A 13,985-nucleotide genomic window follows, 5' to 3' on the forward strand; every position below is an offset into this window, starting at 1 on the left:
ACACACACACACACACACACACACACACACACACACACACACACACCACACACTATCCAGGCTCATCCGTCCCCTAGTTTCTGGCACGGTATGTTCAGTCTCATGCCACAGGCTTTCTCCTGTGGACCCTCTCAATCTGATCACCTCCCCTGTGGCCTTAATATAACAAGCCACATGCAATAATTTTATTCAGCTCTTCCATGATTACATTAGTCCCCCATGGAAGTCCCTGTAACCGGTTGCTTACTGATTGCTGAATCATATCAATGCCCCAGAGAAACCTCCTAGTTCCTCTCTCTCTCTCTCTCTCTCTCTCTCTCTCTCTCTCTCTCTCTCTCTCTCTCTCTCCCTCCCTCCCTCCCTCTCTCTCTCCCTGAAACAACTTGGGAAATGTTGATCCCCTCACCTGTGGGTTAGTTTCCCTTAGGTTATTTGATTTAGTGTAGCGTGATAAATTAAATCAGATACGCCAAACATGGTCTTCAGTAACTTTTGAATTAGAATTAGGTCCCTACAATAAAACCACAATGATTTTTTAAATTAGCAAGGAATTTTTTTTGGGGGGGTGGGGGTTATACAGTATAGCACACAATGCATATTCCACTAATTAATTCTGATTTTAGAACTTTAAATCTTTTCATTAATACTGATTAGAAAAACATCATAGGTTTTCGCAGGTTTGGCTTGGCAAATGCAATCTTTAAATGTGATTTTTTTTAAAGGCTTATCATTTCTCCCCTTCATATCTTACAAAAGAACAGACAATAATTCATCCAGAAGGATCCACAGGCTTCATTTCTCAATTGTGCTGACTCACTGTTGTCAAAGGTTTTGAGAAAGCAGACACCCAAATCCTCATTTTTATATCCTATTTCCTGACTACTCAGAATGAAAAACTGCTCCTTCATCAGGGGCAGGGCAGGGATGGTGGGGGACTGAGAGCCACGAAAGAACCTGCTTACTCCTCAGATCAATGGGGACTTAGGGGCTCCTTCTGACCTCTCCCAGGCTGTGGTCTTCTCCCCACACAATGAGCACTGGACAGTAGGGTGTCACCACACTCTGGTCCATATAGATCTGAGAACCCTAGCCTGGCACAATAGAGTTCTGGGTCCCCTTGGGTTGTTGTCTCTGTTCTGTCCTCAACTTGGTGGCTACAGAATACACTATTTTGTTGTGGCCTGAGGTGTTACGTTTAAGAAACTGTCAATACCTTTGGCAGAGAGTGTTTTCTTACTACCAGAATTTTCTACTAATGCTTCAGAGTGGCAAAGGGCAGGGCAAAGCAGGGAAGGGAAGGGTAGGACAGAGAGGCGCAGAAGGCATAAAGAGAGTTAAGGGCTTCCAGGTCTCCAAACAAGCAAAGACTACATGTATGCATCTTATTCTGGATTCCAAGTCCCTTCCTCACCAGCCACAGGACTAATCTTAGGCTTTTTCCCTGGCCTGCAGGTTGCTCAGGTGTGACCTCCTGGTACCACTCAGGAAACAGGGAGTTCACTGTCATAGGAAACAAACATTTAGTCAGCCCTCACTAAGTCAGTACCAGTTCCTTCTAACACTACCAGAATCAAAGCTCTTTGACTGTCAAGCCAATTATATGGGATTTTACCAGCATCAACTGAGTTCATTAGCTACAAGGATCTATAATTTAATACAGAGACTTAGATATAGATTGTTACTAATCAGGTAAGGAAGATCTCAAATGAGAGAATACAAAAGATCAATGAGCCCACTGTAATTGCTGACCTAAACAGAGAGATCAAGGAAACCAATCAAGAAGTATTTCTCTAGCCTCCTCCTCTGCTAGGAATAGGGATCGTTCCTCAAAGGCTAAACAGGGCCTTCTGTGCAGATCAGTCCTGCTTAGAATGGCTCTACTCCCCACCATCTAGATTTGTCCTGAGACCCGAGAGCTTTAGTACTAGCAAAGCTCCCTGAGAAGCCACGGCTTCCTAAGAAGAAGTCAGACATCACAGCACGTCTTAAGTTTTCAAAAGCAACATCATGTTAAAATACCTGTGCCAGTAATTATGAGAAAACCCAACAGCATGATGAGATTTACGTGTCTCTCAGAGGAGGACGTATCAGTAATTGTGAAAAGAAAGTAAACAATTCTTACGTAAAGCCTGCTTGAAGAACACAAGCTTGTGTTAGCATTGAGGGGCCAGGAATCTGCTCCAGTGCCTTGACGGTATCCATGCTGCTCAGAAGAAAGATCTAAGAAAGACTTGAAATGGTACAAGTTCTGCTATCAAAGAGCCAGACAGAGGGAGAAGGAGGCAGCTGTGTCAAAGGTCCAAGCCCGAGGTACACGGGCTCCAGGACTAAAATGAAGCTGCCAGAGCTCAAAAACTCTGAAGACAGAGGAAAAGGCTGTGCTGCGGGGACAGCCGGGGGCAGCTTCAGGAAAGTAGGGTGAACCAGGGTGGAAAGTGCAGTTTTAAATGAGAGAAAAACGGTGTTGTGAAATATGGATAAAAATGGTCCACAAAATGTGCCCAGTAAATTGAACTAGGGGGGAAAAGCAAATACATACTTCAAGAAAATGGGTACGGGGTGGGAGAGATGGTTCATTAGCTCAGAGCGTGGGAGTGCACCCTGCTCTTGCAGAGAGCCCAAGTCAGGCTCCCAGCCCCACATCGGGTGGCTGACAACTGCCTGTAGCTCTACCCACAGAGGATCCGACACCTTCTGGATTCCACAGGCGCCTGCACTCACAGACACACATCTGCACGCCGAAACGTGTTATAGAATAATAATAGAAATACTTTAGGAAACTTGTCTGAAATGAAGCAAAATGCAAACACATACACCTAATGAGTATCAAGGCATACCTTACTGAATAGACCTAAAAATGGAAAAAAAAAAAACCCTACTGAAATCCCACCCCCAAACTGTCCTATCAGCTCTAGGGGCGAAGATGGGCAATGTGTAAGGCCACGTAGGTAACCGACCGGACAGATGGAAGCAAGGTGGGCTTGGTTATGCTGCAGTAACAAATGTCCCTAGCAAACCAACGAAACCTTACTTTTCATTCACAGTATACACCCAATCTGGGTAAGCTGCAGGAGCCTCTGTTTCCCCTGGGGATCCAGCTGATGGGACAGTGACCATTTATAATTTTCAGTTCCCATGGTAGAGGGAATGGAGCTCCGAAGACTCGGCCCCCAGACAAGGGTTCTGAAATGATACACACATAAATTTGCTCACATGCCCTCAGCAACAATGGGGAGCTGAGAAGTACAGCTCTCTGCTGTATTGGAAAAGCTAGAAAAGTTTAATTAAATGAATAATTAAAAATTATTTTCAATTAATTAAATGAATACATTTTATTCTATGTGCATGCACCTGAGCATGCATCTTGCTGTGTGCCTGCAGGAGCCAGGAGGGATCAGTAGAGGCATGGATCCCCAGGAAGTGGAGATACTGCTGGATGTGAGCCTCCATGGGGGACCAGGAATTGACTCCAGATCCTCTGTGACAGTGGCAAGTGTGTGTCACCACTCAGCCATCTCTTCAGTGCCAGCCATTATAATGCCATTTACAGCCATAAGAAACCTAAGGGGTGGAAAGGTGCTAGAACTCTCCCTTTGTAAATATCCACTGACAAAGAGAGTGGCACCTCCTAAGGTAGAACTGCTGGGGGAGCAGTTCTTGAAGATGTTAGACTGGCCAGATAGAATCTTCCGGAACGGGATTCTACATGCTCCACAGGCTAGAGAGCTGGCAGAAGCACTGCTTTACAGTTAGGACAGAGCACGGGGCCCACTCGCCCTTCCGGCCACAGGTCCACCAACCACATTCTAGGATGGGAAGATGAAGCCTCTGAGCAGAAACAGGAGAACTTGCCTGGTCCAAAGACAGTCAGACACTAGCTGCAGTGGACAATAAGTAAGACCATGCAGGTAAGTGACCAGATGGATGCAGCAAGAAGGACCGGCCTAGTGGAAAGATAGCCAGGAGTGGTGGCTCAAACATGTCATTCTCACAATCAAAAGGCTAAGGCAGGAAGAGCGCCCAAAATCCAAAGTATATGGTGAAACCCTGTCTTTAAAAAAAAGAAAAAAGCAGTCACAGAAATGGAAAAAAAATGCCTCAATACATAATATCAATATAGCCAAGAGCAAAGGGACCCGGAGGATGGTTTAGGGGATGCAGGTTGGCTCACCGCTAAGAAGTCCATTTTGTTACTGGGTCATCAGACTGCAGAAGATAAGAGTAGAAGATCAAAGAGGGAGAGAGGAACATTCCGTATCCTGCAGTGCTGCTGCCCTGCACTGGGGTGGCTTACCAGTTTCTGCCTGAGAGCCAGAGGATTAAGTAGAGCCATAGGATTAAGATGTTTTAACATTTTCCTGAGCTCTGCTGGTGTTCTTGCCTGTTTCAGTTGAATCCCTTTCCTCTTATCTCAGGAAAGCAAAGGTTTGCAGAGCATGTTTGCAAAGATGTACTAAGACGCGACTGACACAGGTATCCCCATTAAACTGCAAGAGCCCCTTTACTAAGGAATGACCTAGGGGCTGTCTGCCATAGCTTCAACTCCGAGTGTGCTTAAGGTGAAAAAGAAATTTCCCTTCAGTGGTTCGAGACACGACCCCCGCCATGTAGACAGAAACCAGAGTTGTCAGATGGTCACACAGACGACAGACTGCATCCCTGTGGCTCAAACTGTAGAAGCTGAAAACCAAGTAAAGAAACTATCCTCAGGATGGGCTGAACTCCAGACCTTTAGCTCTGCCCACTGCCTGCTGGGATACTTCAGTAAATCTGAGTGCCTCTTGGTTTTCCGAGAGCCCGATTTCCATAAGTAGGTGATCTCTGTCGATGCTGTAAGTGATGGATGTGATCTCTGTCGATGCTGTAAGTGATGGACAACATGCAGCATCTACCCACGGACAGGAGGAGCCTTTACTACCCAACGGTGGGAATTGCTGAGCAGTTTGGAGCAAAAAGTATGTGCCAGATCTAAAATCAGAAGCAGGGGAAGAATGTGTGCCCTCGGCACCTCCATTAGGCCGCGCTCTGGAGTTTCCCGTTACAGAAAATCAATCAATCGATCCATCCATCAATCAATCAGTCAGTCAATCAATCAATCAATCAATCAATAAGCGAGGAAGGGAATGGGCCATCCCATCTGGAGCAGGTGACTGGTCGTCTTAGGTGCTGACCAAACTGGATGAAGGATAGCAAGAGAACCAGAAAGCATATGTACAACAATGCCAAGCAACCAGAGCTTCCAGGGACTAAGCCACTACCTAAAGACTATACATGGACTGACCCTGGACTCTGACCCCATAGGTAGCAATGAATATCCTAGTAAGAGCACCAGTGGAAGGGGAAACCCTGGGTCCTGCTAAGACTGAACCCCCAGTGAACTAGACTATGGGGGGAGGGCGGCAATGGGGGGAGGGTTGGGAGGGGAACACCCATAAGGAAGGGGAGGGGGGAGGGGGATGTTTGTCCGGAAACCGGGAAAGGGAATAACACTCGAAATGTATATAAGAAATACTCAAGTTAATAATAATAATAATAATAATAATAATAATAATAATAATAATAATAAAAGAAAGCACTGTTTACAGGTCTGTGAAGGGGGCTGCATACAAATCAGTGGACCGAGTGGGAAGGTCTACCCTCAGTGTAGTTTGATACCACGTAATCAGCTGGACTCTCAGACATGGCAAAATGAGATGGTGGTAAAGTCCCCCTTTCTCAGCCTCTCCTGCCTGGGGCATCAGAGAACTCCATGCATTCTTAACTCTGGGACCTCCACTAGTGGCTGCCCAGGTCTTCTGCCCTCTGGCCTTAGGCTGAGTTACAATCCATCTCCTTAATTCTGAAGCTTTGGGCATCGAACAGAACTTCACTGCCAGAATCCTAGGCTCTCCAGCCTTTGGACAGCCTATGGTGAGACTTCTCGGCCCCACTGTCAAGCGAGTGACAATGTATCCCTGTATCTATGTCTACAAGTGCCCTGCTGGGTCTGTTCTCTGGGGAAGCCTGAGTAATCAGAATAGGAGCTGTAAAACAGCCTCTGCATTACCACAGGGTCAGCTACCCAGGAGCCCCTACTGCCAGTGATGAGTTTAGTAAGATCAAAGGATGCACGTTCCGTGGCAAGCGTCAAATCTGGATAGAACGACGAGAGATGATTCTCACGTATTATGAAAATGGCACCAATGAATGGAAAAGAAGGACAAGTAACTGAAAACCCGTGAAGATCTATAAACTGAAAATTGCATGCTGATGAAGATAATAAACACTGTTGAAATGAAAGAAGGCCTAAATAGACACTTTCAAAGCTACGCGCACGGGCTCCACATGGTCTCAATCAAAACCCCAGCAGGACCACCACAGAAACTGACAATCTTGTTTTAAAGTGTATATGGCAATGCTAATGGCCTAGGGGAATGGAAAACAAGCTCAAGCTCAGAGGATAACAAAACTGGAGGGCAGCAAGAGCCACAGACACTCACTTCCGATCGTCCTCATCTTGCTCATCTCAGGCAGGAGCAGGTTTCTATCCCAGTGCCATCACTCCCTATAGAGAAAGGCCTCCACTGGGGAACAGGGTAAGGTTATGCTTTTCCTAACTCCAAGTCACTACTATGGCTAAATCATCAACCATCAACCCTGTCTCCCTTGAGCCTCCGGCCATCAGGTCTGACAGGCTCTTTCTAGAGAGTCTTTTGTTTATTGTTTTTTATTATCAATATGAAGTTTGGGAGAGCCCTTCGTTTGCATCCTTCAGCTCTTACCAGGCTCTTGGGTATCTGCATCTACATGAGGAAATGCCACTGACAAGGTTCAGAGGTCAGCTAGGCTGGCCAGCCTTGACTTGAATTCCTCAGCTTCCCACGGCCAATCCATAAAGATAGTCCCCATTCTCTTCTCTCGTCAGGGTAATAGAACAGCACTCGACAAGGAGACTGCACAACCCTGGCCACCCGGGCTTGAACCTGCACCTTAAAGAAAGCATCATTTTCCCAGACTACCATTATCTTTAAGTTGATATCTCCTTGGAGGGCTCATGAAACTGGGTTCTGGGTCTCACTGAATAAAGATTCCAAGGAGAAGTCATGGGCTCTGGGGGAACAGACTGAGTACTCTATGTAACCTGTTATGTGAAAGTGGAATAAAGTACGTAGCAGAATAGTTTGGCTAAACGTTTGCCGAGGGCCCACTGTTAAAAGCTGGGTCCTTGGGACTGGAGAGGTGGCTTAGCGGTTAAGAGCACTTGCTGTTCTTACAGAGGACCAGAATTTGATTCTTAGCACCCACACAGCAGTTCACAACTGTCTGGAATCCCCACTCCAGCCTGTTCTGGATTCTGTGGTCACCAGGCACATGCAGGCAAATAGTTGTGCATATAAAAAATATTAAAACGTGGGGGGTTAGGAGGAGAGACTTTCGAAGTTCTCAGGTAGATATCCTCCATGGGAGTTGTACGAGCCTGGCCCTTTTGCTTCCACTCCCCTGCCTGGGGTAAGAGGAATGGTTTTGTCCTACTACGAGCTCTTGTCATGGTGTGCAGGCTCACCATGGTGCAGAGAAGAGGGCATCATTTGATCACACATTTGAAATACAAAAACTTTACAACACACAACCCTTTTTCTCTTTCCAAGTAGATTGCCTAGAAATTTTTTTAAGTCGTGTCAGAAAGTTGGTTGACACATACAAGTGGTCCCCAGAGCCTTGGATTCCCTGGGAGCTTGCAGCCCTCCCAGGAAGCGGTGGTCATGCTGTCACTATAGTCACCTATGGTCTGATTATGGAAAGAAGGCAGAACTGGGCTGAAACACTCACTTACAAGTTATTAGAATGAGATCGCAGGGTGAGCAATGTCTGTCTGCTCCCGTTTGCAGTGGGTTGTGAAAAGCTATGCAGGCTCTGGGCACTGCTCCTGAGCAGACCTCAGCATGTAGGAGGGTATGGACAATGAAGCTGTGTCATGTAGGACCTCAAGAGGTGGAACCAGAAAAGCATCCTCGTGGACCTGCAACTCTGGCCTCCTCTAGTCTCACTTTGGTGGGTACCAGGTCTGTGGACTTGGCGCATTTCTCCATGTGGAAAAGACAGGTGTTGGGGAAACTACCTACAGACTAAGCAAACCCAGGTACACCCCAAGTGGCCACCGTTTTTCTTCCTCCCTGTTGGAGGCGGCTGTCTTTGGAGCCTATGGTGGTTGTAAACCCAGTTCCTGCCACGGACAACAGCTCCCCACAGTCTATAAAACACAGCCTCACCACCAACCGCGAGGCCCCTGAATGGCAGAAGCACAGCTTTTTGAAACATTTCAGCCACTTTCGTTCAGCAACAAGGAAAGGCCTGTGTTGACTGTCCACATGTACTTTTAAACAGCCGGCTTGGGTTTTCAGTAAAGTAGCCCTTGTAAGAAGACAGATGGGGGGAGGATAGTATAGATAGCCTTTCGCTGTGCTCTCCCCACTTTTATGTTGAGACAGGGTCTCACTGTGTATCCCTGACAGGCCTAGAATTCTGTGCATAAAGCAGGTTAGCCTTGAACTCAGATCCAACTGCCTCTGCCTTCTGAGTGCTAGGATTAAAGATGCACCATCACTCCTGGGTTCTGTGCCTCTTTATAAAAAAATCAAATGCTCTATATGAAAATAGATTACCATGGGAGACTGTAAGACTTCTTTCTTTAAATATCTTTTAACTACTTTATGTATGTATGTATGTATATATGTATGTATGTATGTATGTATGTATGTATGTATGTATGTATGTATTACTTTTATGTGGGTATGCATGAGCATGTGCTTGAGGAGGAGAGAGGACAATTTTCTAGAGTCACTTATCTCCTTTCTCCACATGGACCTTGGGGATCTAAGTCAGGTCATTAGCTTGGTGGCAAGGACCTTTCCCCACCGAGCCATCTCACCTGCCCTAAATATATTTTTAAACGTAAAACGAATAACCATGTGGTCCTTGTCAGAGTCACGGCGGAGACTGTGAGGAAGAGAGAAGAGATCATGGCAACCTCATCTGTGAAGTACTCACTCAGCCGTTCTTATCAGAGACAGGAAAAGGACACAGCAAAGATGGAAACAGGGACCAGAGAGCAGAGGTTCCAAATAGTCTACACCCCTTTACGATGCTCTATCCTAAAGGCTGGTCCCGCGGCATCCCGGACGCATCACGAGCAGAACGGGATCTACATGCTAACGAATCTTCCCTGATGTCTTCAGGAGGGGGCAGAAATGCATGCACAGGCAGTGCCCAGCCTCACCTTCAAGGTCAGCCGCACAGCATTGCAGTTCTCCTGCAGTGGGTTCAGCTTCAGTGTCTCCCCGAGGTTGCTGCATCCGGACGAGTGGTGTTGCAGCTCGCAGCACACACACACCTCCACGCTGTCAAACTTGATCTAAAGAGGGACACAGACAAGCCTCACCATTAGCACGACATTTGGCCTCTGGGGTATGCTCTGAGGTATGACATAGAAAGGACACGTGAAGTGGATCCTCTGGAGACATATGATTACAGCTAAAATCATTTCCATTGACCGAGGCCATGAATGCCACCATGAATTAGTTTAACTTCTGTCTAAAAAAGCAGCGATTGGAAAAGGAAAGAGAGCTGGAGTGCTGGCTCTGTGGGTAAAGGGCTTGCCACACACACACCAGCATCTGAGTTTGAATCCCTAGAGCCCATGGGAAGCTAGGCAAGGTAGCATGTATCTGTAACATACGTATGTCCTTGTCTATGTCTATGATGTCTGTGATATCTATGTCTATGTCTATGAGTTAAAATGGCTTGGAAAACTAAGGGCCACGGAAGGAGACAAACACATTCTAAGAACTTAGAAAAACAATGACAAAGTAAAAAAAAAATTAGATTTTCAGCAACAGGGAAAAGAACAGATTTACCGGTGCCTGAGAGGAACAGGGACAAAAGAAAGAAAGAAAGAGAAAGGGGGGGGGGGGAGGAAGAGACGAAGAAAACTTGGATATAAAATGCCTAACCAGAAGACATTCACTTAAATCTGTGGGATTTTATTCAATGCTGATATAACATGAAACACATTCTTTTCCACAGACTAGCAGGTACCTCACCTCCAAATCCTGACGGATGTTTCACACCAGCAGACTCACTGCCTGTGTTTTTTTCCCAGACAAGTATTAGCCAAAAGTAACTGTAACGAATGACTTTTCATCGTATGATGTACTACAGAGGATGGTGCCACAGACTTCTATAGATCATGCCTGTCATTCCTTATCACTGGGTGTGGGGTCGGACCACATTCACAGAGCTAAGGCGTGTTCATCACAGGATGGCTGTCCCTACAGGACACGTCCCCTGCAGGGAAGGAGCTCAGGTCCCCAGATGCCTTGTTACCTTTCCATTTGACCCACTTGAGCTATGTCTCAAGACAACGTCTACACCAAGGTCTTTCCCTGAGTTCTTATGACCCATGCAGCACGCTTCAGACCTGGGCTTCTGTTTATCAGAAGGGCTTTCTCCTTGCGGCTTTTGCTAGCATGTGTTCCCAGCTTCTCTACACCAACCCACAGGAGAACAGTTTCAGATTCATCTCGGTGCTCCCTCAGGACAGGGGCTGGAGGGCTTTGTGACTGGCTTTCGCCAGCCGAAGTGGGCAGAAGGGATGGGATAGGAGCTCTGGGGCTCTACCTTCCCAGGCTTTGTGATTCTGTACCCCAACTCCTTCTAGAACTAATGACCTTCAGAAAGAGACAGGGCTAAGCCCAGGGGGAACTGAAGGGGCTCTGTGCTCAGCAGGGCTTCATGGAGTATAGAGGTATATCTTGTTTGCCCATTGATACATGTATATGAGACATTATTATGAAAACCCTGATGGTTTTCATTATCCAAATGAAACTTCTACTACAAGGGCATAAGCATTCAAGCTCATCTGATCTTCCCCAACGCTCCCTAGGTGATACTGGACACTCACACTCTTGTCAGTGGGCTGTATGTATGGAAAAACAGCATCACATTTTAGGACATAGGGAAGTTTTCATCCTTCCCCATGTTCTTTATCATTTATCCTGTGAAAGCACAAGTACACACACGCGCACACACACACACACACACACGCGCACTCGTGCACGCACACGCACACGTGTTCAAGGTACACACGGACTTCCTTCTCTCCACTGCCCAGGAAGCTCACCACATCCTTCCCTGCTTTGGGGATCACTCATGTGCTTTTACCTATATATTTTTACCATTGACATTCTGATTAATTTCACGTGTTTTCCTAGCTTTATGCACTTCAAGAGTGTTACTATATTTAGATGCAGTTGAGGGATGTTTGGGGCATCATATTTAATAGCATGAATATACTCTATTTTTTAATGCCTAATCTACTGATGGACATTTCAGTTGTTGTCAATGCTTGGTAGTTAAAAGTACTCTGTAATTGCGTCCCAGGACAAATATATGGCATTTCATTTGAAAATAATATACCTATGAATGGAGCTATTTGGACTCTAGGGATCTTTATAGTAGACAATGCAGAAAAAATTTACACAGCATCAAAACAGTGCCAGCATCCTTAAATATCACATCCTGGCCCTTTAATTTTGGAGTGAAAAGTAATGAAAGGAGAACCTCACCAAAATGAGAGACTACGCCAGGAGGAGGAGGAGGAGGAGGAGGAGGAGGAGGAGGAGGAGGAGGAGGAGGAGGAGGAGGAGGAGGAGGAGGAGGAGGAGGAGAAGAAGAAGAAGAAGAAGAAGAAGAAGAAGAAGAAGAAGAAGAAGAAGAAGAAGAAGAGAAGAAGAAAATGAGGAGGAGGAGGAGGAAGGAGAGGAGGGAGGAGAAAAAGGAGGAGGTACACAGATAAGAAATAAAGGAAAGTCTAAGGCCATGAGAAAAGAACAAACAGACCACCTGTGTGACCAAGCAAGTAACGAGGCTCTGGAAAATATTCTGAAAAGGAAAACAAAACTTGCCAAAGCCACTGGAGCACTGACAGACCTTCAGTCCTTTTGAAGCAACTGAGGAGAATTAGAAGCAGGAACATAGACACTAAACACAGCAAAATAAAACAATTATAACTTCAGAACCCAAGAACCAGTGTACTCAAGTGCATGGTTCTGTTAAATGTGTGGCTTGCAAATTCTATAGTGTCTCATGTTATACATCTTCTCTTTGTCATCTAAGACAATTGTTTATAGAGCAAAACATTCCAGTTTTGGTAATGTCTAAATTTTTTACTCTTGCAATTCCAATCACTAATGTAAGACCTTCTTGCTGAGTCCTAGATTCTGATGATTCTCTACTAATTTTCTCTAAAATATTTTTTATTACTGCTTTTTGATTCACCAAAATTTTTCAGTTGATTTTTATTTAGTTATAAAACTTTGGTTGAGACCGATTTTGCCTAGAGATGTCCAACTGATCTAATGACTGTGGCAAGACCTTCTTTTCTTTGTTGCTTTGTCAGAACTTAGCACGCTGTATCTGTGTGAACCCATTTCTGGCTTCTCTGTCTTCTCCCACTGGCCTGTCTGTCTGTCTATCTGTCTCCACTATACATACTTTTGATTTCTACAGCAATAATGTAGAAATGGAATAGGTAATCGCTTTCCCATTTTATTCTCTTCAAAATTTCTTCTTTCCATCTCTACTTTAGAATATGACTGTCAATGTCTATAAAACTTTTTTCTGGGACTTTGATAGCAACCAAATAAACGTACACATCCATTTGGGAAGAACAGATACTGTTTTTACGATCAAATGCAAGAAGAGAGTACATAGCCCCACTTTTTTAGTGGATGAGTCTGATATATGCTTTGTTAGATTTATATGTATTTTTGAGTAATGATAAGTGCTATTTCAAGGTCTCCTGAAGTGAGAAAGAAACTTCTGGTTTCTTTGGAAAGTCAGTTACATCAAACGATGTTTTGCTGGGGCACATGGGCGAAAGGATGCTTTACTAAAGCAGACACAGGCGAAGCAGTGTTTTTCTGTAGCAAACACATGAAGGGATGCATGGTGTTCAGAAGGGATGTAAACCCCATAGACAGTGGGAGCTCAGGCATTGGCTTGCTCTGCTCTGCCTCACTACTCTTCGCCGACGACATACAAGTTATTTGTTTGCCTTTCATTGCACTTTTGAGCTTCGCTTGTGGATTGTGGTCATAGAGAGAAACTTGCCACAGAACTTCTGAGGTTCCTGCAGCTTCCTGCCATGCTTCCAGGGCCTCCAGCCAGTGGGTGCGCCTTACGGTGTCTTCTGAATTGAACCTCCCTTGCTGGATCATGTATGGTGACGGCCAAGTGGACTGGACTGCAGCTGCTGGTTCATGTGTGGTGTTTGCTACGGGACTGAACTGCTGATATCCCGATGATAACGATTGGACTTGCCCTCAAGAACTATTTCTAAACAGGTCGACTTCCCCTGTGTCCTAATAATTTTTGTTTTCTACTACCTCTGGGGGGTGATGGACTAGAGGGGAGGCTGAATGCTTATTAAAGTAAGTTGTGAAAATTTTATGCCTATAGTCTCCTTTCTAAGGTAGAGTAATCGATCAAATTGTGTGTTTCTATGTGTCCTATAACCATTCCAAAACCACTGATTAGTTCTTTGTTGGTGTTAGCTATTAGTATTGTTTTCTGTCTTTTAAATTTTTTCATTGTGATTTTTTTTATACATCTATACCAATATCCTATAAGCTGAATTGATTTAACGTTTTTCCTTTGCAATTTGTATGTCTCTTATTTTATGTTCTTGTCTGGCTACATTGGCTTGAATGTCCGCCACTGTGTCTATGTTGGGAATAAGCATGCTTGCTTTGTTCTTGATTTTGAGAGAAAAGTTTTCAATTTCTCACATCAACTGTGTTGATTATAGGATTTTACACTCACTTTTTTAGCTTGAGGACATTACTATTGCCTATTTTCCCGAGCTAATTTTTTGATATATATATATTTTTTTAAAAAATATGAGTTCGCAGAAGAGTTAGGGGAAGGATTAAAGGAGCTGAAGGGAT

At 45.0% G+C, this 13,985-nt stretch overlaps 1 protein-coding gene across 4 annotated transcripts in view; it reads right to left on the reverse strand.

Moving 5' to 3' along the window:
* The window catches only part of Entrep2 (endosomal transmembrane epsin interactor 2), a 412,215-nt gene that overhangs the window by 55,466 nt on the left and 342,764 nt on the right, over positions 1–13,985 (reverse strand). For all 4 annotated transcript variants that reach the window (NM_001427632.1, XM_063273639.1, XM_039094263.2 and 1 more), the window contains one exon: positions 9,257–9,391. In NM_001427632.1, the coding sequence (NP_001414561.1) occupies positions 9,257–9,391 (135 nt within the window). The remainder of the gene's footprint in view (positions 1–9,256; positions 9,392–13,985) is intronic.

Source organism: Rattus norvegicus, chromosome 1 (assembly GCF_036323735.1).
Source record: "Rattus norvegicus strain BN/NHsdMcwi chromosome 1, GRCr8, whole genome shotgun sequence".
Taxonomy (NCBI): Eukaryota; Metazoa; Chordata; class Mammalia; order Rodentia; family Muridae; genus Rattus; species Rattus norvegicus.